Genomic DNA, 26,998 nt, shown 5'->3' on the forward strand with positions numbered 1-26,998 from the left:
TTTACACCGTGACCCCGACATTCTGCAGAAGATATTTAAGATGTGAGTTGATACAGAGAGACAGGTGGCTCTATTTTGTGATCCTCCTCCACATTTTTTATTTTGTAATTGTAGTTCATTTGACAGCAGAGTACGTTAACTTCTTGCATATCATCAATCAGTGCATAGAGCATACTGTTATATATTATTGTCAGGTGTGGAACTGGGACATTGTTATAGATGGATGGATGGATGGATGGATCACTGTGTTTTCTCTAACTTACAGGGAAAAACTGAGCCGAGGAAGAAACACAGTAAAAACTGATATATGCGTTGATAAAAGGAGATATGGACGGAGGAATGAAAACAGTTATGTAAATAAAAAGATTGAGAGATAAGAACCATAAACAGAACATAAATCTCTCTGTCGTATGTTAGAACGATGGGACACCACTGAAACATGAGAGGAATACAGGAAAAACCAAACGCATGAACCTCGTTGGGATGAGAGAGGAGGGAGCGGCTGAGAAGTGAAAAAGACTTTTAACAAGTGAAGATATTTTAGGACGGGTCTGTGGACTGCGACTTGGAGAGGAATGATTATATGTTCAAACAGCAGCTTAACGAACCTTCATGACCTGGATCCAGGTTGAATTACTGAAGCGGCAGATCATTTACATTATCAGCTCAAAATGAGTCACGTTCTGGTTTCCTGGCTTGATGTTTAAACGGTGTAGTTGCGAGTCCCTCGGGGGAGACGGAGACTTTGAGACTGAGACTGCAGTAATTGTCCCGAAGTCATATCTGTGTTTGAGTCTGTATCTTGAGGACGCTGACCAGAGTTCAGCCTCAGCCTCTCCGTCAGGTGTGTGTGTTTAAAGCGAAGGCTTGACCTCCTGTCCTCTGTGCGTCTGTCAGTATTCGTGGCTGGTTCGGAGCAGACAGATGCAGAGGGCCCTGTGTTTGATGGGTGTTTGTAATATCTCGGGGGGGCCCCAATGTGTGTGTACTTTTACATCTCTGCTTGCGTGCACACACGTCTTCACACGCTCAGTCAGGAGACCCTCTCCCCCAGATGTGGAACATGTTTTTAGCTAAGGGTGGATGTCAAATTCATAAAAAAACACGTTGCTTTTTGTCCAGAGATTAGCGACGTGCACATTCAAAGCGACTGAATGCGTACTGTGGACGGTTTAGAAATATGTCAGGCTTTGTAGAACTCCTGCTTGTTTGATGTTAATCCCACCAAACTGGCAACGACGGGTTAAAACTAATGTGAGAAGACTTGTTGCAGAACTTGTTAGACCGACATCTAAAATGTCTTCCAAAACACAATTATGTGTAATTCAACCAAGAGGTGTTTTTAATGGCTCTAGTTTCATAGTTCAGATTTCACACAGTACGCGTCCTTTAATCTCTTTCAAACACCCTCAGTGCAAGACGAGGTATATATTTACACTACAGAAAGTGTTTATACTGCCATGTTAACGTATGGCAGTTTAACAGAGAGCGTCTGCAGGCTGATGAAGAGTACAGTCACACTAAATATACAGTACCTCCTGAACGAGGAGCGTCTCTGGACTCCCTTCGGATTAGATGAGAGGGATTTCAGGAGATTATAGTAATAAAGCACATTGATGCTCATCTCTTGGGAATAAATTAGGCACCATTATAATCCACTGGAGCTGTTTTTACTGTATATGCTTGTAGTGGTGCGCACAGTTTGTTCTCCTCACAGTAAATGTGTGTTTATACTGTAGATGTCATGTTAATAATATAGAGCTTTAACTGAACATGTAACCAGAGGTTTTAAATGATGCTTAGCAGAGACAAACGAACGGTTAGCCTGAATAAACTGTATGTGCTAAAGTGCCTTCACCTTATGGTGTGCTGATATACTGAACTGTAAAAGATGCATTTGATTTATTTTGTAATCCCAGAGGCAACTATACAAAGAGTGTAAAGAAGCAGTTGCAGCCTTAAATGAAAATATAAACGATATACGTAAAACATAATTGATTTTAAGTTTATGGTAACTTTCATCTGGGCCCAAACATTCAGATACAGGTGGATAAACGACACAAATTAAGCGTGTAATATTAATGTGTTCACCTAATAATTATGATAAAGGTTGAATAAGTTTTACTGAAAACAAACTAACTGTAGAAACTTTCCTAAATGTTCCCATTTAACAAGCAACAGGAGAATAAATAAGTGAATGTGTTTCAGCACACGAGACACATGTATGTGCAGACATCGTACTGGATCATATTGTTGCCAGCTGGCTGCTTAGTTTGTTCTGTTCGGCACCATTTGCTTTCACTTTTCTGCATCACCTCCAGTTCAGGATCAGAGCTCAGAGAGGTGAGACCACATCTGGGTTAATCATCAGCACAGCTGGAATTGTGTCTGAACCTGTGATTGTGTATGTTGGGTTTAAGAGAAAACAGACTTTTCCTTCGAGTGTCGGGATAATAACGAAGCATAAAGAGGAAGGAACTGCGGAGGAAGATGAGTTGTGTTCTTGTGCTTTTTTGTAATCTTAAAAAGAGTGAGGGGAGAGATAAACTGCGGAGAAGTCTCATATTGTTTGAAGACCACAGAGTAGAAAGATTTGAGGTGGCCGACAGTAATTAATAGACGACTGAAGGAGATAACATGGTCAGATCTGATGATTTTGATGCTGAGATTGATCACTTCCCCACTGATGAATCTGACTGATTTTGTGTTTAGATGATGGTATGTTATGAACTAAGTCGAAGCAGACTGAACTATTAGGTAAAATGTGCGTCCGATTGTCTGTTTATTGTTGCATCTCGTCTCCTTTCCGATGTAGTAACTAGATGACAGCTTAAACATTCGCCTCGCTAATTAAATATGTGGCGTTTTTTCCTGAAAAGGTGAGGCACGGTGCCCCCACTACAGAGCGTAGCAGGAAACCTTGTTATGTACTCATTTCTTTATGTACTGTTAGTTATTGTGCTAGACATTAATGTTAGTGATTAAAGTTGTGAAGTTATGCATTTTTCCAGTGCGACTGTAGTATCTGTGTAGGATATACAACTTGGTAAAAGCTAAGGTTAGCATCAGTGTCTTTATATATATATATATATATGTATGTATCTGTACATATATCATGTATCTGTATTTCTATTTCTGTGTATGAACATTGTGAGTCATGTTCCTGGCCAATAAAGCTGATTCTGATTTGCTAAATTAACCTGCTGAAAGCTAAAGAAACACACAGTTAACGGCGTCAATGATGAAGAGCCACTAGCTCGAACTGGTCTATCTATTTTTGCCATGATGGAGGTCGAGTTCTCCAACGGAGTGGTTATTAGATTTATCACACAGTTGCAAAAAACCTCCCTTGGTAGCTGACAGAACAATAACTCACAAATTCCTCCAAATGGTCAGAGCGAATAGAAAGCGTAAGAGAAATACAGTAAAAGTTGTGAGAGCAGAGGTTAGAGGGGAAGCAGAGAGGTTGTTAACAGACGTTCGACCTGTTTCCCCTCCTGAGAGCGAATCACAATCAGCTACAATCCAGACATACTTCAGCGAAAGAAAAGAATACAGAGAGACCTTTTTAGATCCAGCTGTTTGGCTTTACCGAAGAAAAGACTGCGCTTCAGGAGATAGACAGTGTTTAATTTGTGACTCATCGGGGTATTTCACACATAAAAGAAAGATTAACCTTAATGGAAGAAGTAATCACTGAGACATGAATCCTTTTGAACTGTTTAAAGTACTCTTCAAATATAAGCTCCGCTTTAAAACCGGTATTTAAAGAATTACATATTTATCATGTTGCAATGTGGTTTATGTTTATACCAAGAAGTTCCAAATATTCTTCAGACATTCAGACGAATCCCTGGAGTCGTGCAGTTACATTATATCTGCACTTGTTTCGTGCAGACAGGTGTTTGATTGATGGGAACACGGGATGAGGAATTCAAATAAATCCCTCCTGACCTCATCAAGCGCTGCGGAGGTACTCTGTCTGGTTTGTGTCAGAGCGAAGGAATGTAGATCTGAGAACTTACATCAATGCTGCACTTTGTTTAACGCTGTTATGTCCAGCAGGTGCGTTATAGTCGACAGCAGCTCCGCTGACTGGAGGTCTGTGTTGTAAAGCCAGCGGGAGGCTGAAGGCTTCGATCTGTAGCTGCACTGCTGATATTATCACGACTGGCCATGAAACACAGACTGCATTATGATGGAGAGAGCGTCCCACACAGGGTGACCTACTGTTCTTAAGTCAGTTTATATGAGTAGAAGTAAAAGCACTGATGTAAAAAAACAAATAACAGTCAAACATCCTCAGATTTAAATCAGTGACTTTTTTTATTTTGTGATGTGAGACTAAAGGGTTGTGGGATGGGAGGGCAGCTCAAAAAATGGATCAATTGAAAAGTGAAATTCAGCTGCGTAACCCTTTAAGTAATGACCAGGTTTACTCCGTCAGTCAGGAAGCTGCTGGTCCACAGCTAACGATCGAAACCAGGAAGTAGTGAATTTGGGTGGAAACCCTCCATTGAAAGTCATTTCCTAAAACGCTGAACGCCAAAACAGACCTGATCGCTGGGGAGGAAAGAAGGATGGAGAGAGGGGGGGGGACTGAATGGATCTGATAGTAAAGCTGGAAACACAATCAGCCTGTTGAAACACAATACACAGACACGTTATCAGGACAGACCAGAGAGCAGCAACACACAAAGATCTTCAGACGTTTTAAACAGTTAGAAACTTGTGGGTTTAAGATGTTTCACCTCTCAATAATTACATTAAATACAAGTTGAACACAAACTCACAGCCTTGTGTTGATATCATGAACGGTGAGCCTCAGTCATCAACACGGATACATTTACATGTAGAGGCCAGATGAATCAGTTCAGCTTCTTTTTCCTCAATCGTAAAACATCATGTGTTTTTAGGGCTACAGAAGTGAGTCATCAGCAAAAGTTGAGAAGAAAAGCTAAATATTATCTGAATGTCTGCATGTGTTTGAGTCATCTAAAAACCACAGGAGTGACATTTGTTCGGTGCTTTTGTCAGCTTGTTTTCCTTCCTTTTGATCCCACCTCTGTCTCCCGTGACTCGGGTCCTCTGTGGCCGGTGAAGAGGACTCAGAGAGACGTGAGAATAGCGTGAAGAGGGTTTTTTTCTCCCTCCCTGCTGTGTTTTGGCCACACTCCGCAGGCCGCGGGTTTACAGCCTAATCCGATTAAAGGCCGGGGTGAAGCAGTCAGCCGCTGTCGATGAAGGAGAAAGATTAACTCCTTCATTGTTGGGGGGGGGGGGGGGGGGGTCTATTTCCACTTACTCTTTCTCTCTTTTCTTTTGACTCTCTGTCACACTCCTCTGTCTTTCTGTCTTTTCCTTTTGGAGTGGCGGGAGTACGGTAAGAGGAAGAGGAATGTGAACTTTTGAGAAAAGTTCACATGAAGTTTAACCCAAAGCACAATGGGCCGAGATATGGACGTTACCGTGGCATGTTTCAGCCTATTGTGTCCGCTGCGTGTGTGTGTGTGTATGTGGACATGTATTAATCACGTTGTCACATTGTGGGGACTCAAGTGCAAGTCCCCATAACGTAAATCATTACATTTTAGGGTGAAGACTTGGTTTAAGGTACATAGAGAGGTGATGTCACAATAAAACTTGAATTGTGTTAATTGTATCATTGTAAACTACACGTGTTGTTTTCTTTACTCACACTCGTTGTTGCTGTTGTTGTTGTTGTTGTTTACAGGTTACAGTGTGACTGTCAGCACAACACCTGCGGCTTGTCATGTGACCAGTGTTGCCCCGGATACAACCAGTTACCATGGAAACCGGCCACGACCTACAACGCCAACGAGTGCGAATGTGAGTACAGCCTGACACCGACGCACACACTCAAGCATATATGGAAGTGCTGCTTGGCCTCACACACACACACACACACACACACACACACACACACACACACACACACACACACACACACACAGTGTAGTCAGTGATCCCTGCAGAGGAATGTGTTTTCTTTCATGTGTTGGTTCAACACAACTAGTTGGCCTTAATGAAGCTGAACAGACACATGGCTGCAGTGCTGCTGGGAGCTCTCTTGACAACTTGTGTCCCTGGAAAATGCTCCGTGGTTTTCTGGTTAAATGTATACAGGACTGAGTATCTCAATCACTTCCTGCCGTATTCGTGCCGTAATGATCCCTCTCCATCCTGCCAGTGAATTCACACAGCATAAAAGTTAGCACAGTAGCAACATATGGAAGACACGTCCCGGCCCCACTGTGAACGGGTAGATCACTAGGACCCAGTAGGAGTCAGTAGGACCCACTTGTACTTGTGGTCCCGTATTTTACTCCTTGTTTTGAGTTTTTTTCACATTGTAAAGGTTTGTTGTCTTGTAACCTTTGTTTATATGTAATTTGTTTGCATTAATCACATGCTGGATATACATTCGTGTCGAAAATAATAATAAAAGGGAAAAATATTGCTAGTGTACTTTAAAATCTTTAAAAACACAGATGATTCTCAACTTTTATTGAGTCATGAATGTGTCTTTACTTTCAGGATGACTTTTCAGTTGGTCAGATTAGACATCAAGTTTTTAAATTAGTTGAACTCTTGATTTTTTTAAGAAAAGTTGTCACTTGGAGAAAAGGTTAGATTTCCACACTACTTTTCTCTTTTCACATATTTTACCGTAATTTATAAGCGTTTTGTGCTCATAATTATATTTAAACATGCACCAGTGTTTAGTTTAAGTCGTGGACATAGATGACTGGCATATCAGCCTCTTTGAAGGATTTCACGGAGACTATCAGAGTCCTGTCGCGGTCTGTCGGGGGTCTTGGTGTTATCAAAACTCTGGTTATATTTACATGTGAGAGCCGTCTGTTATCAAAGCTGCAGTTATATTTAACAAGGAACAACATGGGTGTCACAATGGCAAAAAGGTTAACCAAAGGGCAACATGATACGACCCAAACTGCAGAGAGAGGGAGACGCAGGTATTTGTTGCAGCGCTGCTGCAGAGACTGCAGTTTACTGCAGCTAGAGACTGCAGAGGGTCAGGTTCTCTTCATGTTTGCATTATGAGTGTTCTCTCTTTTAACTAGTGTGAGGAACACAAAGCTGCACAAATTCAGATGTTCTGTAAAGTTCATTTGGGCTTCATTAATATAATAACATATATTATAAGATACTGAGGCATGACCTAAGAAAAACATCCATATTTTTGTCTTTTTTACACAGTATTTTTTTAAAAACCCAGTGTTTTTTAACGTCATGATATAAAGAAGTAAGAACACAATTGAATGAGTCTTAGCCACAGCAGCTCTGTCAAAGCCTCAAGGGAGCTGTAGTTTACTAACAAAATAATCTTTTCAGATTTTACCAGCCATTGCAGGAGGTACCTTTTGAAATATGGACAGAAAACCTCAGTAACATGTGACAGAATATATAATCCAGCTGAGACCAGTGGAGCAGCTCTGAGGACAGGACTTCACTCTGTTCACGGGTTGAGTTATTCTGCTCTGCTTAGTTTATCACTCTGCTGCCTCGCTGCGCTGGATCGTCCTCAAAGGTCTTTTTAGATTTTTTTTAGTTGGTTTCAAAACACGAAAAAAAAAAACCTTAAATGTGCCTCAAGTCTGAGAAAAACACTCTTCGCTATCAGGAGCCGGAGGACAAAGCGGCGCTGGTTTATTCAGCCGGCACCTCGCAGTCGCTGAGGGTCAGATAAGAAGAAAAAGCTCTATCAGGGTTTCTCCGACTCTGTATGAAGAGTAAAGGTTGTTCTGGAGTTTATGCACTTGTACGTTGTAAGCAAACAACTCTTTCTTTATCTTAGATTAAGTTCAGAGACGTGTGAAATCTTCTCACCGTATGTATTCATGTGCAATGATACAGTCAAGTATCAGACGTCCGTTACTCTTTATTCATATAATCAAAGGCAAAGGAATCATTCACACACACATATGTATACATCTTTCTTGACTGGTTGCCTGGCAACGCCATGGTGATGACAGGACCCCAGGAAAGCTAAATATTTTAGTTTTTAATGCTTCGCTTTCTGTACAGATTAATCAAACAACATGTTAATTGGCTTTAGAGGTGCCGGGTGACAGATTTTGTTTCTTTTGGACAAAGCCAGGCTAGCTGTTTCCCCCTGTTTCCAGTCTTTATGCTAAGCTAAGCTAACAGAGAATCAATCGATCTTCTCGTCTAACTTTCAGCAAGAAAGAAAAGTTCTGCGTATTTTCCAAAATGTTGAACTGTTGCTTTAAGTTTGGGCTTCCTAATGATTATTACAATTACACATGAACTAAAATGAGTCATTTGTGTCGTAGCCTAGAGTTTAGCTGGTCCTTCCTGTATTTACACAGAAATGTGAGGATCTGAACATCTGCCTTCAGAGCTGCTTTCAAAGGACAAGCTTTATAGGTAGCATGGCGGCTGTATGAGAGGTCGTAAAAAGCCCGACTGAGGATGAATAGATTACATGTTAAAACCAGAGAGGAACCAGGTGTTCATGCAAAGCACAAAGATTACATTCATCTCTAAATAATAACTTTAAAGAGCGCAATATGATCATAAAAAGGTGTCACGTATAAAGATAAAGAGATAAGATGTCTATGTGTTGTCTTTACGTACGTATGCATGTATATACATGTACAATCAAACATTTCAGCTTGTGTCGTGTTGTTTTCTTTGACTCTTTGAATGAACAGTTTCAGAGTGAGAGACCTGCACCAGCCTTTGATCGCTGGCTGCAATCAGACATGAAATCAACCTTTTATGATTCAGGAAACATCCCCAGCCTTCCTCTTTCTACTTCAAACTTCAAACTATCTGATAACCGACTTTCATCAAATGTCCCGTCAGGAAACGGTGGAGCTCCTGCGGTTGTGTTAATTACAGCTTCTCTCGTTTCTGTCCTCTGTGGTTTGTTTGGAAACTAAATATGATCCTCGGCAGGGTGTGTAATCTGAATGACAGAGCCGGAGATTAAAGTCTGAGGTTGTTTCAGACGTCAGTGAAGAGCAATGAAGCATTTTGTGTGGCTGCAATTCTGAATATTAGTAAACTTAATAGTAACTAACTAACTGCTCGGCCTCCTCCTCCTCCACCTCCTCCTCCTCATCTTTACTCTCTTTTCTCCTGCTTCACGTCTCTCGGCTTGCAGCAGTTTTTACCCCCCAGGTGAAGACCTACAGTGTTGTTTCAGAACACTTTGTGTATGTTTGTCTGTAGTTTTTGTGTTGATTCACCTCCAGATTCACATCTACGAGGTTTGAATCTGTTTATTTAATGATGTCAGACAAAACATAGAAATTATAGCCAATTATTCCTCCTTTGTAATGTTTTTACTGCCTCCTCATATTTATGTAATACTAATTAAAAAAACATTACAGATAATTTATTAATATCTCTAGATTCTTTATGAAAACTTCAACACCAGGTAGACAAATGATAAAAGTGTAGAATATGTAGATTAATAATTCAGCAGTTGTCATGAAAAAGCTATTTGGTGTCTAGGAGAGAGGAGTTTCTTCAACACGAAAATGTTAGAAAAATGTCACCTAGATATGACAAAAAATAATAATAATAATAAACTCAAGGTCCACTCACCTTACTGCAGTTTAGTTTTATTGTCATTATTATTAGTTTATTAGTATTTTCATTGTTTTATCTCGTCACATTACCCGCTGTCCGTTTCTAACTGAGTTTCGTGTTTCAGCGTGTAACTGCCACCGTCACTCGTTTGACTGTTACTACGACCCTGAGGTGGATCAGAGGAGAGGCAGCTTCGATATCCACGGCCACTACAGAGGAGGAGGAGTCTGCCTCAACTGCCAGGTGACAACACTCGCCAACCAGCCAAACGCACTTACTGCCTTCTTGTCTGTTCCACTATTAGATGAATTGAATCATTTTATTTTCGCATCCTGTTATGTTAATGATGATGTGTCCGCTGTATGTAATCACAGTATCGGACATCTTCTTTATCCCCTGAACTTTCTGGAAGTAATCAGTAATCATTAACAAGTTTGGTTACTGGTTACAGTCATGAGGAGCTGTAACAGAAACTCTTCCCTTTCAGCATCACACCACTGGAATCAACTGTGAGCGCTGCATCCCCACCTACTACAGGTCACCTGACCAGCCCATCGAATCCCCACTGACCTGCTCACGTGAGTGACAGCTGTCCGTCAAATAACATAACAAATGCAAATATTGCATATCCATCATTTGCATTCTCTTTGCCTCATTATCATCCTCATCTTCGGGCCTCCTCTGCCTCTCTGCAGGCTGCGACTGTCGGTCAGAGTTTACAGACGGTACCTGCGAGGATCTGACCGGTCGCTGTTTCTGCAAACCAAACTTCACCGGAGAGAACTGCGACTCCTGCGCCAGCGGCTTCGTCAACTTCCCCGACTGCTACCGTGAGTTACAGCAACGGAAACGCCTCGTGAAACTGTCCAAAGAGACTGGACAAAGCATTCAGATTCAACAAGAGAAAATTAGAACTGAAGTTCCCTGGTTTCTAATCTCCCTCTCTCTGTGTGTCCATCAGCCATCCCCACATATCCCACCAACAACAACAACAACAACGGAGAAGCCAAACCAGCAGGAGAGATCATCAGTAAGACTTTCTGCTCTGCTGTCATTTATTTTCTCTTTGATATATTTATGTGTTACTTCCTATTCAAGCTGTTTTAAGGTCTTAGCTCTCTTATCTAAAGCATCGCAAAGTATTCAGGAATAAGTGTCATCAGTAAATAATGCAGAAGGAATGACTTCAGGTTAGAGAAAAGATTTAAAACTAGACTGAAGAAACAAGCTGATGACGGAGCTCGACTCGTGCTGGATCTGTGTTTTCTCATGTTCTCCTCTCACCTGCTCAGCTGCTGATGTTTGTGGTGAAAGTCCGATGTTTGGGGGAGTTTTGGGAAAATCCGTGTGGTGTGACTGGAATCTCAGTGGAATGTGATAATCTGGACCAAAACACCAGTTCAGTCCAACCTCACAGATACAAAACCACCTGCTGTGGTCGTGCTCATACCAGTCGAATCTTTTCCACTAAACCTCTGTTATGTTGTGTTTTTTAATCACCTGTATCAACAGTTCAGTAACTTTATTGACCAGAAACATTACCGCCAACAAGCCTGCTTACGTTGTCTGTCTGCAGACTGTGAGTGCAGTGCAGCCGGGACTGTGGATAACTCCTGCAGGCCGGATCCCCGAACTCGGACCTGCGTCTGTAAACCAGGTTTCACTGGCGACCACTGCGACACCTGCGCTCCAGGTTTCTACGGACTCAACTGTCAGGGTGAGAGATGGCTACATGGCAGCTGATGATTATTTTCATTTTCTTGATTAATCAATGAATCCTTTGGTCTATAAAACATCCGAAAACACTCAAAATATCAGAGACTACAGGGTGACGTCATCATATGTTTTGTTTTGTCCGACCAATTTATCAATTTACTGTTATGGTAAGACCAAGGAAAAATGTTTGAGAACCTGAAACCATCAAATATTTGGCATTTTTTGCTTGAAAAGTGACAAACAATTAATCAGTTTATCAAAATAGTTGAAATAGAATATATGAATGGACAGGCTGGAAAGTCATTTGGTGAAATGTGATGTTTTTTGGCCAAACAAATACAATTTACAGAACATTTTACAAGGAGGAATCTATTGTCATTCTCTCAATATACAATATTCAGTAGACGGGATTTCTTCAGTGCTGCATTTTACACAATAACAAATACAATGAAAAAGACATAAAACTAGTACAAAGACAGTAAAGTGCAGTGAATAAACAATGCAAACACATGTAAAGATGTAAATAAGTAAAAAGTTGTAATAACTGGACATCACATTAAAGACCTGATGATTTTGTCTCAAGTGAAAATTCGTCCTTAATTAATTAATTAATTAATTAATCCTCCTTTAGAGCAACAATTACGCCTCCACACTGTCTCGAGTCACAAAAGACACTCAGCAATGTTTGGCTTGTAAGAGTTGAGTTTCACAGGTCCATTTGTTCTCACACAGACAAAAATGTAAACACACACAAAGGGAGGCAGGAATTCCAGGCGCTTTGTTTATCGGTTTGTTTATTTATCCTGTGTTGGTTTACCACCCAGGAGCAGCCTCACACACACACACACACACACACACACTCCTGAATAAACAGCATCCCACTAAACTGTGTTTATCATTGTAAATAGTTTGACACCTCGAAATAAAATGCAAAATACTCACTCAGACATATTGTTCCCTGTTCTTGTTCCTGTGGTACTGCTGTTTTATTTATCTGAGTGTGTGTGTGTGTGTGTGTGTGTGTGTGTGTGTGTGTGTGTGTGTGTGTGTGTGTGTCCCTCCAGCCTGTCAGTGCTCAGGTCCCGGCTGTCTGGACGGGTCATGTGACTTGGTGACCGGTCACGCCGTGTGTCGGAGTGGTTTCCAAGGTTACGAGTGCGACCGGTGTGCACCGGGCTACTTCAACTACCCGCTCTGCCAGCGTGAGTCCTCTGTGGCTGCTGTGTCTGTCTCTCTGAGACTTTCCCACAAGGGTTAATGGAAAAAAACACGCATTTTAATCTCCAGATGATCATTTGTTTCAATTACCTGGCGAGAAGCTGACACCATGACAACAAGAAGATAAATAGGTCTCAAATGATAACATCACAGAGGCATACAGTGTGCATCAACAGTCAGTGTTTATTAGTTGAAAATGGTGACATTTAAAACAGCAGTCAGAATATAAAGATACAGATACAGATGTTGACACCAGGAGGAAATGAGGTAATTAAACACACTTAAAAGAAATAGACCGTTCTCAATTAATAGTGACTATAAAATGTCCTGTAAGCAGAGACTTGAATCAGTTATGAGGACATGTAACATGGACGCTCTCTGTCTCTCTGTCTCTGTCTGTCTGCAGTGTGTGGCTGCAGTACAGTCGGCTCTTTGCCTGAAGGCTGCGATGCGTCCGGTCGTTGTCTGTGTAAACCAGAGTTTCAGGGTCCTCGATGTGAACAGTGCAGATCTGGATTCCACTCCTACCCCAACTGTCAAGGTACACACACACACACACACACACACACGCATAAAGAAAAGAAAGTGATTATCTGTTTCTGCTGATCGTTCTGTAAAGAAAAGAGAGAGATATCCTGTCGGACTGAGCTCATGTGGCCTCACATGGAAACACTTAACTTTACGCACCTTCTTATGAAGTGTTAACCAGCCTCGTTAACTTTTATGATGCTTTATTCAGGTTCCACCTTTTCAGTGTGAGGTAGAATTAATCCAGCAGCAGAAATGGACAAAATATTAAAGCCACAGTAATACAGTCATAAGGAAAGGAGGCCAGACTACTCTGAAATATGTGACGGGGAGATTAAATCCCTCGACTTGGATTCTGCTGCATCAAAATAAAAAAAAAACGATGGTGGAGTCGTTGACGGCATAATATTTTCTGCCACTGAGCCTCCGGGAAAAACGCAGGGCTTTGAGATGATTTTGACATAGTGGCCACATTTGGTATTACAGGATCACGTGACGCAGAGCGGCATACGTGATCATTACAAAAGGAACAACCACAAAACAATGAATACATTTGGAATTTGTATTGTCTGAATTTGGTCCAATAAAATTTGAAAAGTCGCAAAAACTGAAACTGAATTCAGTGAATTAATTCCAACAGGAAGTCAGTCGACTCTTCTTACCGTTGGAAATACTTTCTGTTACTTTACGTTTAGCTCTTATTTTACAAGATGTCTCGCTTGTGGTTTTCCTCAGTGTGCACCTGTGACCCTCGCACCTCATTGGACACCAGCTGCACTGCGTCGGGTCACTGCCACTGCCGGCCCAATTACAGCGGAGCGTCGTGTGACCAGTGCGCTCCTGGTTACTATGGTTACCCAAGCTGCACACGTAAGTCACTGAACTTTAATGATGCCATAAAACTCCTGCCTGATTTCCCTTTAAATCAAAATGCTTCCGATCTCCCAGGAAGTTGTTTCACCTGTTTACCTTTCAGTCTATACAGGTGGACAAAATAATAGAAACCTTCTTTTGAAGCTCGTACATGATGCTTATTGGCTGCCAGAGAAATAAATCAATACATATCAAACAACAGCTGAGACAGACAAATAACTGGAGTTGTTTATGTGTTTGTTTTCCAGCCTGCCAGTGCTCTGCAGAGGGCTCCCGCTACACCAGCTGCGACCAGGTGACCGGACAGTGTGTGTGTCTGCCCAACCTGGTGGGACTGAGGTGTGACAGCTGTGCACACGGCTCCTACGGCTTCCCCAACTGCCAAGGTAATAACACGCACAGGGTAAACCCTCTGTCTGCGCAACATAATGGAAGTGAGGTGTGACAGCTGCAGTCAGTGTGACCTGCAGCTAATCACACACACACACACAGAGCATGTTAAGAAGAAGTAAGATTACGAGAAGGCCCTGATATCTCCAATAACACTTGGATTACTTTCTCCGACACAGCTGCTCGTGTCTGTGGCCTAATCGATGCGACGTGAACGAGACACGAGTTACAATCTGTGGCTGCAGCCAAAGAAACCCTCGAAAACACTCTTCACACGTATTTGTCCTACAAATATAATTGACAGTGTCTTCTTGTTTTTATAGAGTATTACGTTAGACTTTCAGCAGGCTAGCTAACCAGCTAAGTCAGCTAGGCTAACTAGCAAACGAGAGTTTCAGGCATCAAAATATGGACTTCTCCCTTTTCACTGAGCTCCAGTTTCATGTTTCTGAAGACTTTTACAAACCATCAATAATATTAGTTCCTTTGTCTTTTAAAGCTGGCACCTGTCACCCTGCCGGCTCTGTTCAGTATGTGGTGCAGCCCCCAGTGGTAAGTATTTCCTGTGTGTATTGGTTGATTGTAAGCCAAACTAGCATTTCTTTTAAATGTTTTTTTATAATTCCATTGTTTAAATATCCTGAACGTGCTGTGTCATTGTGTTTTATCTGTATTATTTATTTACTGCGGCACTGTAACATCCAGCAGACTTATATTTTCCTGTCAATCATCCCTTCAGGGCCAGTGTGAGTGCCGGCGACACGTGGAGGGCCCGGCCTGTGACAAATGTAAACCCCTGTACTGGAGCCTGTCCCCTAACACTCCTGACGGATGCACCAGTAAGAGATGATACACACACACACACACATCTCACATGCGTTTCATTAGTCTGAATGTAATGAATGGAGCTCGTGAATGAACTGAAGTCCGTGTGTCTGCTTTCTCCTGCAGACTGTGACTGTAACGTTGCGGGTACCATCAGCGGTGTTGCAGAGTGTGCGCAGGTGAGCAAATTAAACTTCCTCTGAACTAAACTTCCAGTCGGTTTTTAGACTTTTAAACTGTAGTCCCCTCGTGTAGAGGTGAATATGCTGTGATGCAGTTAGCACGTGAATATTTGCACATAGGGTCAATTTTTTTAGGTTGCGTCAAATCAAGCATTAGATCGTATGATGGCACGTTATACATGCTGTTTGTTGAGTTAATAAACAGACGATGTAAGATCAGATCTCCATGCATCCTGTTATCATACTAATAACGTCTTGTTGCTTCTGACAGGAAACTGGTCAGTGTCACTGTAAGCCCAACGCTTGCAGTGGAACCTGCTCTACCTGTAAAGACGGCTACTACAACCTGCAGGAGCACAGCTACTTCGGCTGCCAGGGTCAGTGTTGAATAACACTTTTTATTTGTTGGTTTCCCCTTAAAACAAACGCTCGAGTGATGCGATGCTGCCGTCTTGTATTTGCGACTCTAGCGTTTTGCACGTTTACATTTGTGTGTTTAGGTTGCCAGTGTGACATTGGAGGTTCAGCAGGTCAGTCTTGTGGAGAGAGGAACGGCCGCTGTCGCTGCAGACCCAACGTGGAGGGCCCGAAGTGTAATCTGTGAGTAATATGTGTAATGTTTTGGGTTTACCTGACGATGAACACGTAGAAAAGAAGGTTTTTGGGGGGGTTATTTTGCAGTCGCTCATTGTCTCCTTCCACCTTCTGGTAATGGGTTATTAATGATGCAGAAAGTTCAATACAATAAGACTTTAATAAGACTCAAAATACAAATAGAAAGCGCAAGAAAGGAATTACAGTTGCTCACTTCCAGACAGGAAATATCTTATTATTTACTGACTTTATTTGCATGAAAACTTGTTTTACAAATAAATAAAAACACATTTTAAAATGAGAAAAAGCTGCTAGAGACCGCTGTGTCTAAATGGATCTTCCTGGGTCTGCAGACCTCGTCCAGACCATTACTTCCCAGACCTCCATCATCTGAAGTTTGAGATTGAGGAGGGAACCCTGCTGGATGGCCGAGCGGTGCGATTCGGCTACGACCAGCTGGAGTTCCCAGACTTCAGCTGGAGAGGCTACGCTCAGATGTCCCCCATCCAGGTAGGAACGTCACTTCTAACCCCTCACCTTTGACCCCTTCACCGTGACTCCACAGTGCCGGGATTTGGTTGGATGAGGCAATATCTCACCGATCGATTAAAGATAAAGATTATTGTTTGTTATCATTTGGCTTAAAAGAAACTGGTGTTTACTAATGTTTACTATTAATGTAGAATTATAGACTCGAGATATCTAATACTAATGATCGTCATATTTCTTGTCATCTCACAGATTAGTTTTCCAAAAAATAAACTACAGTATAAATATAGAAAATGTGCTTTACTATGTATGTTTTATTTTTGTGACTGTGGCCCGTCAAGTCTGCTCCTCCTGCATGAAACAGGGTTTTCTTGCCCCACAGCTGAACATTTACGGGGATATTTCTCTCTGGTAGAATTACTTCTCAGCTCATATATCCTCCAAAGGACATGAGAGTTTAACATTTTCTATAATTTAACATTTACGTACTCCTCAGTGGTTAGGGTTAGGGTTGAACATTCATTCGTAGTCTTAATAGGGTTCTGAAATGTCAAACTTTTCACATAATTCATTTAGCTTGTTGGTCAAAGACATTAAGAAGCATTAGAAAGATATTTTTAACTACTTCTGAGCTACTGTGGATGTTTGTGCTAAAAAGTGGTTATCCAAAGAGAAATGTGTTGTGTTGTGTTTGGGGTTAGAAGTGTTTGCTGTTAGCGGTGATGGTATTAAGGTCTTGCTTTTGGCTTTGCTTCTCTTTTTGTGTTGGTCTTTTCCTCATTCTCCTCCCTCCATCATGTCTTCATCTCCCTCTTCTTCCCTCGTATGTTTCCCTCCTCCTCTTCATCGTCCCCTCCCTTCTTTTCTCTCGGTCCTTTTTCTTCGCCCTGTTGTTGCTGTCAGTCCAAAGTGTTGGTGTCGGTGTCGGTCAGCTCTCCAGACCTCTTCCATGTGGTGCTACGCTACGTCAACAGGGAGGGTTTGGATGTTCTGGGCAAGGTGTCGGTCATAGAGGAGGGCTGGAACTACTACTGTGGTAACTGTAAGTGCCGGGCTCGTCCTCTTTCTGGCTTTCTATCATTCCAACACTGGAACAGGAAGTGATAGAAGAGGAATATCTTCTTCTTCTTCTTCTGTCTTTTCTCATTCCCTCCATCCACTTCAGAGGCACGAAAACTGCACCTCCTGACTTCTACTCTTCTTGTCTATTTAGTCTTGATTTCCATGCTTTGCGCCGGATTTCAGCTGTGTTCCAAAGGTACAAGTCGTACGGACGTCCTGACTGGACTAATTACATTCTGAAAAACACATTTTTAGGACTTAGGTTTGGAACACAGTTTGATTCCCGTCCTTCACACCTCGCTCCTTGACGGGTATCTTGTCTGTCAGATGAGACAGATGTTTCGGGGATGTGTGTGGTGGTTGGTTGGTGGTTTTGAACAGCTGTTGGTGGCGGCCCCTGCTCCATCTCCTCTCGCCTTCAGGGCCACAGATCAGTGCAGACAGTTCAGGGATTTAAGACAAAGGATTCACATGTTGTACCCCTCCACACCTCCCCTTCTCCCCTCCCGCTCCTCCTCTTTGGACCCTGTCCCTGTAGACGGCAGTGAAGCTTCAGGTTTATGTGAGCGAGGCAGACGTCTATCTGACTCGCTTCATCCTCAGATATGTAAACTCTGAGGGCGCCACCTCCAACGGTAAAATAACAGCCTATCAGGTCAACCGCAGAGGTAGGTCTCCACCAATCACAAGAGAGTGTCAGTGTGAGTGTTTCTGAACAGTACAACAGTAGAACAGATGTGTGTGTGAGTGTTTGTCTGTGTGTTGTTTTAAGTAAATCTTAACCAAACACAATAAGTGTGATGATGATAATTGTTTTTTTCCCCCTTTTTCTTCCCTAAAATGCATCTACAGTATTCACTTAATTCTCTCTTTTGATTGCATTTCAATTTTAATATCTAACGCTATATATTTCTGGTGTTTGTGTGTGTTTCAAGGTTCAGAACAGTCCAAACAGATCGTCTTTGCTCCCAGCGTGGAGCCGACGTTCGTCAACGTTCCCCAGAACAACTTTGTGGAGCCGTTTGTTCTGAACCCGGGAACCTGGACTGTGGTTATCGAGGCTGAGGGAATCCTGCTGGTGAGAGACACACACACACACACACTACACATCTGCTCTCATACATGCATACAAACACTTAAGCTTCTAACAGGTGATGCAAAGCCAGCATTAGCACAGAAAGCCGAGGGAGAATTGTCATGTTTTGACCAGAATGGACGTATTTCATTCACGTATCAGGACAAGTTGACAACGTTTTCATGCCTGTGACATATCCTACAGATATAGACATTGAAACTGTAGTGAAATGTGTGTGATGTTGCTGGTATGGTGGCAATATGACTATGAACCGATCATTTTCACTGTCTTTTAGCTAAGAAACGCGTGCGGCACACACTAAAAATAGGCGAGCCTCCGAACCTCTAGATGACACGCGCTGCAGACGCAGGCTGTGTGACCCGGACGTTCCTCTGCTTGTACTTATTGTTATCATGTACCCAGAAACACTGTATTCGTGCTCTGTTTTACCTGCAGGATTACCTGGTCCTGCTGCCCAGTGCCTACTACGAAGCTCCCATCCTGCAGATCAGAGTCACTGAGCCCTGCACCTACAGCTCTGCGCCTGACGCCAGCCAGAAGTACATATGCACATGTGTTTTCTGCGATGAATGCTGCACTTCATCCATGAAGGGATAGTTTGACATTTTGGGGGGAAATACGCTCATTAGTTTTCTTGCAGAGAGTTAGATAAGATGATCGATGCCACTCTCACTTCTGTATCGTAAATACGAGGCTACAGTCAGCAGGCAGTTAGCTTAGCTTAGCACAAAGACTGGAACCAGAGGGAAACAGCTAGCCTGGCTCTGTCCAAGTTGTCGTTTTATGGGGGGGTTATGTGTGGGACTATTTCGAAAGTGCAGTGACTTCCTGAAGTTCACGCTGGTTGCTTGGCAACCACATGATGAAGACAAACCTCCAAGAAGAAGTAAAAGTCTGTGCGCCTCAGTTTTTGAACGGATTAAACAAATAAGATCTAACATGTTAGTGAGCTTTAGAGGTGCTTGTAGAGTGGACCTTGTTACCTTTGGACAGAGCCAGGCTTGTTTCCTCATTTCCGGTCTTTATGCTAAGCTAACAGGCTGCTGGCTTTAACTTCATTCACCGTTCGGACACGAGCGTGGCATCGATTTTCTCGTTGTACAAAAAAGGATATGCATATTTCCCAAAATACTGAACTATTCCTTTAACCAAAATCTAACTCAGATCTTAATATCAATCTAAGCATAATACTAAATCAAGTTGTAATTAAAAATCCAGTGATAATCAATTTCCTTCCTTCTTACCATTCTATTCTTGTGAGGACATGAAGTCTTTCTGTCCTTGTGAGGACACAATAGACAACAGACAACCCTGTTTTAAGTTGCCTGTCTGTTGCTTTCTTTGTGTCTGTCTAGCTGTCTGCTGTACAGGTATCTGTCTCTGGACTCCTTCCCCTCCATCTCCGGCAACGATGCCAGCTGTGTCAACGACAACCACCTGCCGCGCCCCTGCCCCACTGAGAGGGTCACCCCCCGCCACCCCGACATGGCCGTCTGCAGTGGCTACGATGTAAGACAGAGTGTGTTACCTGCTGTGTGTCTGTTGGTTTTTGACAGGTAGAAACTTAAAGACTCAGAGCTTGAAAATGACAAAAGTCCTTTTACCCCCCCCCTGCAGATCAGCATCGAGCTGCGAGGTCGCCTGTCGTCTCCAGGTGACTACGCTCTGGTCGTGGAATATTCCAGCGAGGACGAATTGCCGCAAACTCTGTCTGTCGCTGTAAACATGCCGGGAGCACGAACACACCAGCACCGCGTCACCCTGCTGCACTGCAAGTACAGGTACGAAGAAGACCTGTCCTGAGATTCAGGGTCTTTAACTCGCTTACTTTCATACTTTTTACGTAAACGCTCCTAAAATGACACTGATGACACGTCAAGCCACCAATATTACTGCTGCTGGTAATGATGATAGACCAGCAGGTTCTGTGTGATTTACAGATTGTATCACGTGAAGTCAGATGAGTTGGGACATAGTTTTCATACCATGATAGACCGAAGAACAGCACAACAAGGGAGAAACTAATAGCTGAGAAAAGGCATTTATCATTCATAAAATGAAGCCTAGTTGAAGTAAAGTAAAACAAAAGACACAAACATTTAAATGTTTTGTCCCACAATTTACAGCAGAAATAAAATACCTTTTCTTTTATATTTAAAAGCTCGAGTCACATTTTTTCCAAGATATTTAAAAGCAGGAACTCCAGTTCAAAAACACTGGTGTTGCCAGTTTCAGGCATCATTTTCCCATTAGATTAACATTAGACAGGAGTGGGACATGAACGCTGTACATAACTGTATAGCTTCGATGATGAGCAGTTGACAGGAGGATGAAACCGGCCGTCATGTCAAAGAGGATACTGTGTTTGGTCTGACTGCAGTGAGCAGTTGTGTGTTTTTACTGTAACGTGTGGATTCAGCTGGTTCACAGTTTGCTGTTACTGTCTGAGCTTTATTAAGTCTGTCAACAGCTCCTAATCACCGCGCGTGTGTGTGTGTGTGTGTGTGTGTGTGTGTGTTTGCGCAGCTTCCTGTGTCGAGTCGTGGCCATCGATGATCAGAACAGAGTGGCCATCTTCTCTCTCCCCGCTGACGCGGAGATCCAGCTGATCTCCGACCGCGCCAGCTTCTTCCTGGTGAGAGTCACGTGACCGACCCGGGGTGCAGTGGTCACATGATGCTCGAGATGTGTTGTGAACACGGCATAAACATATTTTCAAGAAGTTAGTGTTTGGAAAGAGAGCCTCTGTTTTCAGGTGGCTACCCTAAAACATAACATGAAAAGCTTGGTTTTCATACATGTATCACACGGACGAAGGACGTGACTGAAAATGACTTATTTTTGGAATACAGTTGTTTTTTCATTTTCCAAATTTCCAACATTTCGACCGCAAAATATTTAAATAAATGCCACATATACGTTTCTGAGAGCATTATCTGATTTACATGTGTGAGCCTACAAGATCTTTTTAAAATCAATGAATCAAATGGTTTATTTATTACCAACCTGTGTCTTTCTTCATCGTCTTCAGCACAAAGTGTACCTGGTGCCTAAAGACCAGTTTACCATGGAGTATGTTGAACCTAAAGTCCAGTGCATCAGCACTCATGGGCAGTTCTCACCTGACAGGTAAAGTAACAACTGCACGTGCTTTAAAAGCTAAACATTCACAGGAAACTCTTTGTAAACCATCTTCCTCGCCTCTCTCTCTCTCTCTCTTTCTGTAGTTCCTCCTGCGTCCCCTCGCGCTTCCAGACCCCGTCAGACTCGCTGGTCCTGAAGGAGGGCCAGAGCTCCTCCATGCAGGAGCCCATCCTGGCCTCCCCCGCGGCAGCTCCTCCTCTGCCCTCCTACCAGGGTGACGAGCCGGCCTGGACTGGAGGAGACAGACCTCCCCACGGAGCGGATAACAGCGACCATGTCAGGCTGGACTCGCTGCAGGTACAGGCGCTGATGGAGTTCCTAGTTGGACTGCACCTTTTATTTCATTTGTGAATCTCCTGTAAGAGCATCTTCACAGCAGCTGTGTTTTACCTCCTTTCTTTGGTCCATTTACCAACTATTATATATATATATATATATATATATGTATATATATAGCTTTGTTTTTTGAGGAACTATTATTGTTTGTTAAAAAAGTACAACTTCTAAAATTATTATCGTGCTTATTATTAGGAGTGCAGCTGAAACGTGAACCAACTGTAGGAAATGACCTCATCATGCAAAGGTTTATGGGTATAAGAAAACAGATGTCTGTTAGTCAGCAGGTGTAGTAGGACAACTACGATCTGGACTGATGCACACATGTTCCCTGAGGTGTTCTTATCTAAGAGGAATAAGACAAGAAGAATACCACGCTGAGCTCCAGTTACAGGTCGAAGGAACAGACAAACTCTAACTTTATGCGATGACACATAACCAGAAGCATCTGGTGCTAAAACAGCGGCACCGCTTTCTCACAACTGTGATTCAGACCTTCAAAAATAACCTGCTGGAGTCCGAGTGAGATTAATTATTCAGAATAGAGAAAAGAACAAGAACAATCTGGAATATGGATATTTCTGACATCTAAAAATCATCACCATTATCTTTGTGTACCCAGAATGCAGCGGTGTACTCCACCCGTGTCCACGCCCTGGGGCGTTACGTCTTCATCCTCCACTATCACCAGCCTCTCCACCCCACCTATCCTGTGCAGGTCTACATTAACGGTGGACGAATCTGGCAGGGTAAGACGCACTTTGTACTTTGTAAATACATAACAATGAATAAACATCAATAAATACGTTTAAAATGAAATGAACTGACGGATGAACCCAGTTTGTTTTCTTGTGCATCAGGCCACGCCAACGCCTCCTTCTGTCCGCACGCTTACGGCTGCCGGAACGTCCTGGTCTCTGAGAATCAGATCATCCTGGATGTGACCGACCACGAGGTCTTCTTCACGGTGCAGATACCTGCCGGCAAAACACTGTGGCTGGTGAGTTTTACTGCCCTGCTTTTACCTCTCTGATGCTCTCCTGTCCTCTCTTTGTATTTGAGTCTCTCTGGAGTCGTTTTTGTGTCAAACACTAAAGATTCGTTTCTAATCTTCCACCCTCTTCCTCACTCCTCAGTCTTCTTACCATCTTCTCATTATTTCCACAATAAAAGCACAACGTCTTCTGTCTTTTTTCAACGACCATTTCCATTTTTCTGGTGCTGCTGCTTCATTCAAGTTACGTGGGAAAAGACTTCACTTTAAAATCAAAAGTCGACGCATGATTCAGCTCAATGCCGTTTGAAGCTGCTGATGACGTGACTGTTTCCTGTTGACTTTGTTTACTGCTGATGACGCTTGTGTGTTTTTCAACATAAAAACGATGTCAGAAATATAAAAGTATTTATCACCGCTGAATATATATTTTTCATGCATGTTTTAATCTGAATTAGGAAGTCAAAGGACTGAAGAGTCTCAGTTTGTTTTTATCCTGCGCTGTCTTAATGCAACAGATGAAGAGCCCTCCTCCTCCCTCTCTTCCTCTCTCCTCCCTCCATCCTCTTCGGTTGTGTCTCACGTTCTCGTGTCTCCACAGGATTACGTGCTGGTCGTGCCGGAGGCCAGCTACAGCTCCAGCTACCTGAATGAGGAACCTCTGGATAAATCATACGACTTCATCAGCAGCTGCGGCCAAAACAGCTTCTACATCAAGTCAGTATCTTAGCAGAACTGAATATGCAAGGAATGTTTTTATATTATATTACATGATATTACGGCAGTGTTTAAAGTCTTTGTGAAATGCTCACAACATGAATTCTTGTGTGAGTCTTCAGTGAGTGAGTGCTTGTACGGTACGTGAATGAATGACTTCCTCTCTCGTCCCTCCAGTCCTTCCACCGCCTCCCCGTTCTGCCTCGGCTCGGCCGTGTCTCTGTCGGCCTTCTTCAACAACGGGGCGATGCCCTGCGCCTGCCACGAGGTCGGAGCCGAGAGCGACACCTGCGAGCCCTTCGGCGGTCAGTGCCGCTGCAGGCCGAGCGTGATTGGCCGAGACTGCTCCATGTGCGCCACGGGCTTCTGGGGATTCCCCAACTGCAGACGTGAGTGTCACACACTGAATATGAATGTATACATCTTTTAAACATTACTCTGCCGTGGCTGCTGCTGCAGTCGGACAGGAAGTGCAGATCATCATGAACTACAGCAGGACAAACGTCTAACTTGGTGGTCAGTCTACAAAAGAAGGCTAGCCATGACAGCACTGTGGTCAAAAGCATGAAAATGACTCTAACATAATTTATTAAATACAAAGAAAATGTGTGAAATCCATGAAGGACAAAACATCTAAATCTCATCAACTACACCAATGTGGATTTCCAATATGGCTGCCAAACGACGTGAAACCTCGCCTGAGTGCTCTCACGTTAATAAATTGCTTTATTAAACTACTTTAATTGCATGTATTATGTGAACTGGTTGAGTTTTACTGATACAGTAGATGATAGTCATGTTTTTATTTCTTGTTGGATCTCAGTAACGGGTCATTCAGACAGAAATGTACAACTGAGAGAAATGAAATCACTTCATCAGCACCAGTTGGCGCTGTTTTAAGAGGATTTTATCAGTATTCAGTATTAAAGAAAGAGATTAACAGACATCTCTAATGTCCCTCCTCGTCCTCCCCCCAGCCTGTAGCTGTGGTACGAGGTTATGTGAGCCGGTGACCGGTGACTGTATCTGCCCCCCGAGGACTGTGCGCCCTGACTGCACCCAGTGTGAGCCCCAGACGTTTGGCTGCCACCCAGTGGTGGGCTGCGAGGTCTGCAACTGCTCTCGGCCTGGCATCGACTCCCCCGATGTCAGCTGCGATACGCTCAGCGGACAGTGCAGGTAAGACGAGACGAGACAGAGGACGTGATGACTGATTATCGCTGTCGTGCCTCTGGATCGAGCAGATTTGGGGGCCGTAATCAGAAGCAGACCCATCCTTCGGTTTCCTCTCAGTTTAATTGTTCTCTTTTTCTTCAGACTCCATAAATCATCTGCAGCTCCATCATGTGATAGAAAGCAAGTTTTTTTTGTTTCAGCAAGTTCAACTCTCAAATGTCAGGCCTCCGTTTGCAATTACCGAAAAAGGCAGTTATTTCTCGCCCGTTTCTGTCTCCTGACACGCTCTTGGCTCTGACTCTCTCACTGGGTTGATTGCTTGTGTGTTTGGCCAGCTGTACTTGCCAACTCTTGTCTGTGGAAACTGAAGATTTTAAACCCTCAGACTCTCTCTCAGTCAGAGGACTGCCAACAACACAGCAGCTGTCTGTCAGCGTCCTTATCTGTCCGCCTTCCATCTTTAAATCACGATGATGGGCCTCATTTGATGCGGTTTTGCTACTGTACGTCGCTCTAACACACTTCAGACCCTGAGAGCGGAGAGGGATTGCTGAGAGACAAAGACGAGACAGAAAGAAGAGGTTTTATTAAATGCAGTCTGTCGTCTGTAACCCTCACAAAACTTTAAACCTGACAACTGAACATGTTTATTTAAATCATTTTAAAGCAAAGAATTACGGCTTAGCAGACTGCGGCGGTAGCTGCAGTGATGCGCTGACGTCTCTGTAAAAGAATTGTCTGTCTTCGTCTCTCCATCTTCTGTCTTCGTCTCTCCATCTTCTGTCTTCTTTCCTCTTTCTCTCCTCAAGTCATTTTTTGTTTGCCTCTCTGTGAGCATTAAGGCATTCAAGATCCATCTGAAATCACTATCATTCCTCCCTCACAAACACGCAGAGGAATGTGTCAGCTTTGTCCAGACAAGACAAGGATGTAAAGCTGAAAGTGTGTTTTTCTGCCTAAAGGCTCTCATCCCAGCACCTGGCATCAACACACACACACACACACACACACACACACACACACACACACACACACACACACAGTGGCATGAACCCTGCAGTCACGAGTTGAAGTATTTATGATTAATCAGTGATTTGTGATGGCTAATGAGGAGCGATAAACCTTTCATCACCTCAACGGTCAAAGTTCGTAGGGTTTACGTTTGATCAATAGGCCGATCAAACATTAATAAATCATTGTTTATTCTTTTTTTCTAGCTGTAAGATCAACATAGTCGGCCGTCAGTGTGACCGCTGCGCTCCCGGTTTCTATGGTTACCCCAACTGCAGGCCATGTGACTGCAACGAGGCAGGAACCGAAGAGGAAGTGTGTGACTCCTTCACGGGACAGTGTCTCTGCAAGGTGGGTCCACACACACACACACACACACACACACACACACACACACACACACACACTCTCCTCTGTATGTCCCCAACCCGCTGTGTGTCCTCCACCTGTAGGAGAACGTCCAGGGTTCCCGATGCGATCAGTGCAGACTTGGTACGTTCCACTTGGACCCAACCAACCCGAAGGGCTGCACCAGCTGCTTCTGCTTCGGAGCCACCGACCGCTGTCGCAGCTCTGACAAGAGATACACCGAGGTGCTCGCGTTGGTTCATTTCAACTTTATTGGTCGTGTTTTCAGTAAAATCCTCATCATGAGTCAGAGGCTTGATTTGAAGTCCTGATGGGACGTGAATTAGATATTAATGTTGTTTCATAGACAGTTAGAAGACTCTGTGGTTCTTGATGCTCAAACCTTGTGTGCAAATGTTTTTCTCGACCAATCGAGTAGTTGTTTTGTCTATAAAATGAGCCCAAATTGGTTTTAAATGCCCTTTTTTGTCCATCTAACAGTCCAAAGGTTGGAACAAGCAAATATTTACCAGTAAATATTTTAACACTTGCTAAGTTTAGCCTTTAAGTGTTTGTACCTTTTATAATTCTGATGTTTTACTCACTTGTATTGCTGTTGTCAACTTTTCCCACACAGAATAAATAAAGTTAATATCCTCTAGTATCAGTCATGAGAGTTTTTACATTTCTCTC

The 26,998-nt window shown here is 43.0% G+C and overlaps 1 protein-coding gene across 1 annotated transcript in view; it reads left to right on the forward strand.

Moving 5' to 3' along the window:
• Positions 1-26,998, forward strand: part of lama5 (laminin, alpha 5) — an 85,403-nt gene that overhangs the window by 34,792 nt on the left and 23,613 nt on the right. Inside the window, exons 7-37 of the mRNA XM_070909902.1 lie at positions 5,735-5,850; positions 9,731-9,849; positions 10,094-10,184; positions 10,302-10,436; positions 10,568-10,636; positions 11,183-11,323; positions 12,387-12,524; positions 12,947-13,081; positions 13,804-13,938; positions 14,190-14,327; positions 14,831-14,883; positions 15,071-15,170; positions 15,283-15,335; positions 15,610-15,715; positions 15,839-15,938; positions 16,286-16,442; positions 17,325-17,463; positions 18,419-18,561; positions 19,015-19,118; positions 19,935-20,088; positions 20,197-20,360; positions 21,106-21,214; positions 21,611-21,708; positions 21,807-22,020; positions 22,682-22,808; positions 22,920-23,059; positions 23,655-23,770; positions 23,948-24,159; positions 24,748-24,949; positions 26,164-26,308; positions 26,410-26,550. Of these exons, the coding sequence (XP_070766003.1) occupies positions 5,735-5,850; positions 9,731-9,849; positions 10,094-10,184; positions 10,302-10,436; positions 10,568-10,636; positions 11,183-11,323; positions 12,387-12,524; positions 12,947-13,081; positions 13,804-13,938; positions 14,190-14,327; positions 14,831-14,883; positions 15,071-15,170; positions 15,283-15,335; positions 15,610-15,715; positions 15,839-15,938; positions 16,286-16,442; positions 17,325-17,463; positions 18,419-18,561; positions 19,015-19,118; positions 19,935-20,088; positions 20,197-20,360; positions 21,106-21,214; positions 21,611-21,708; positions 21,807-22,020; positions 22,682-22,808; positions 22,920-23,059; positions 23,655-23,770; positions 23,948-24,159; positions 24,748-24,949; positions 26,164-26,308; positions 26,410-26,550 (3,994 nt within the window). The remainder of the gene's footprint in view (positions 1-5,734; positions 5,851-9,730; positions 9,850-10,093; positions 10,185-10,301; positions 10,437-10,567; positions 10,637-11,182; positions 11,324-12,386; positions 12,525-12,946; positions 13,082-13,803; positions 13,939-14,189; positions 14,328-14,830; positions 14,884-15,070; positions 15,171-15,282; positions 15,336-15,609; positions 15,716-15,838; positions 15,939-16,285; positions 16,443-17,324; positions 17,464-18,418; positions 18,562-19,014; positions 19,119-19,934; positions 20,089-20,196; positions 20,361-21,105; positions 21,215-21,610; positions 21,709-21,806; positions 22,021-22,681; positions 22,809-22,919; positions 23,060-23,654; positions 23,771-23,947; positions 24,160-24,747; positions 24,950-26,163; positions 26,309-26,409; positions 26,551-26,998) is intronic.

Source organism: Enoplosus armatus, chromosome 8, assembly GCF_043641665.1.
Source record: "Enoplosus armatus isolate fEnoArm2 chromosome 8, fEnoArm2.hap1, whole genome shotgun sequence".
NCBI lineage: Eukaryota > Metazoa > Chordata > Actinopteri > Centrarchiformes > Enoplosidae > Enoplosus > Enoplosus armatus.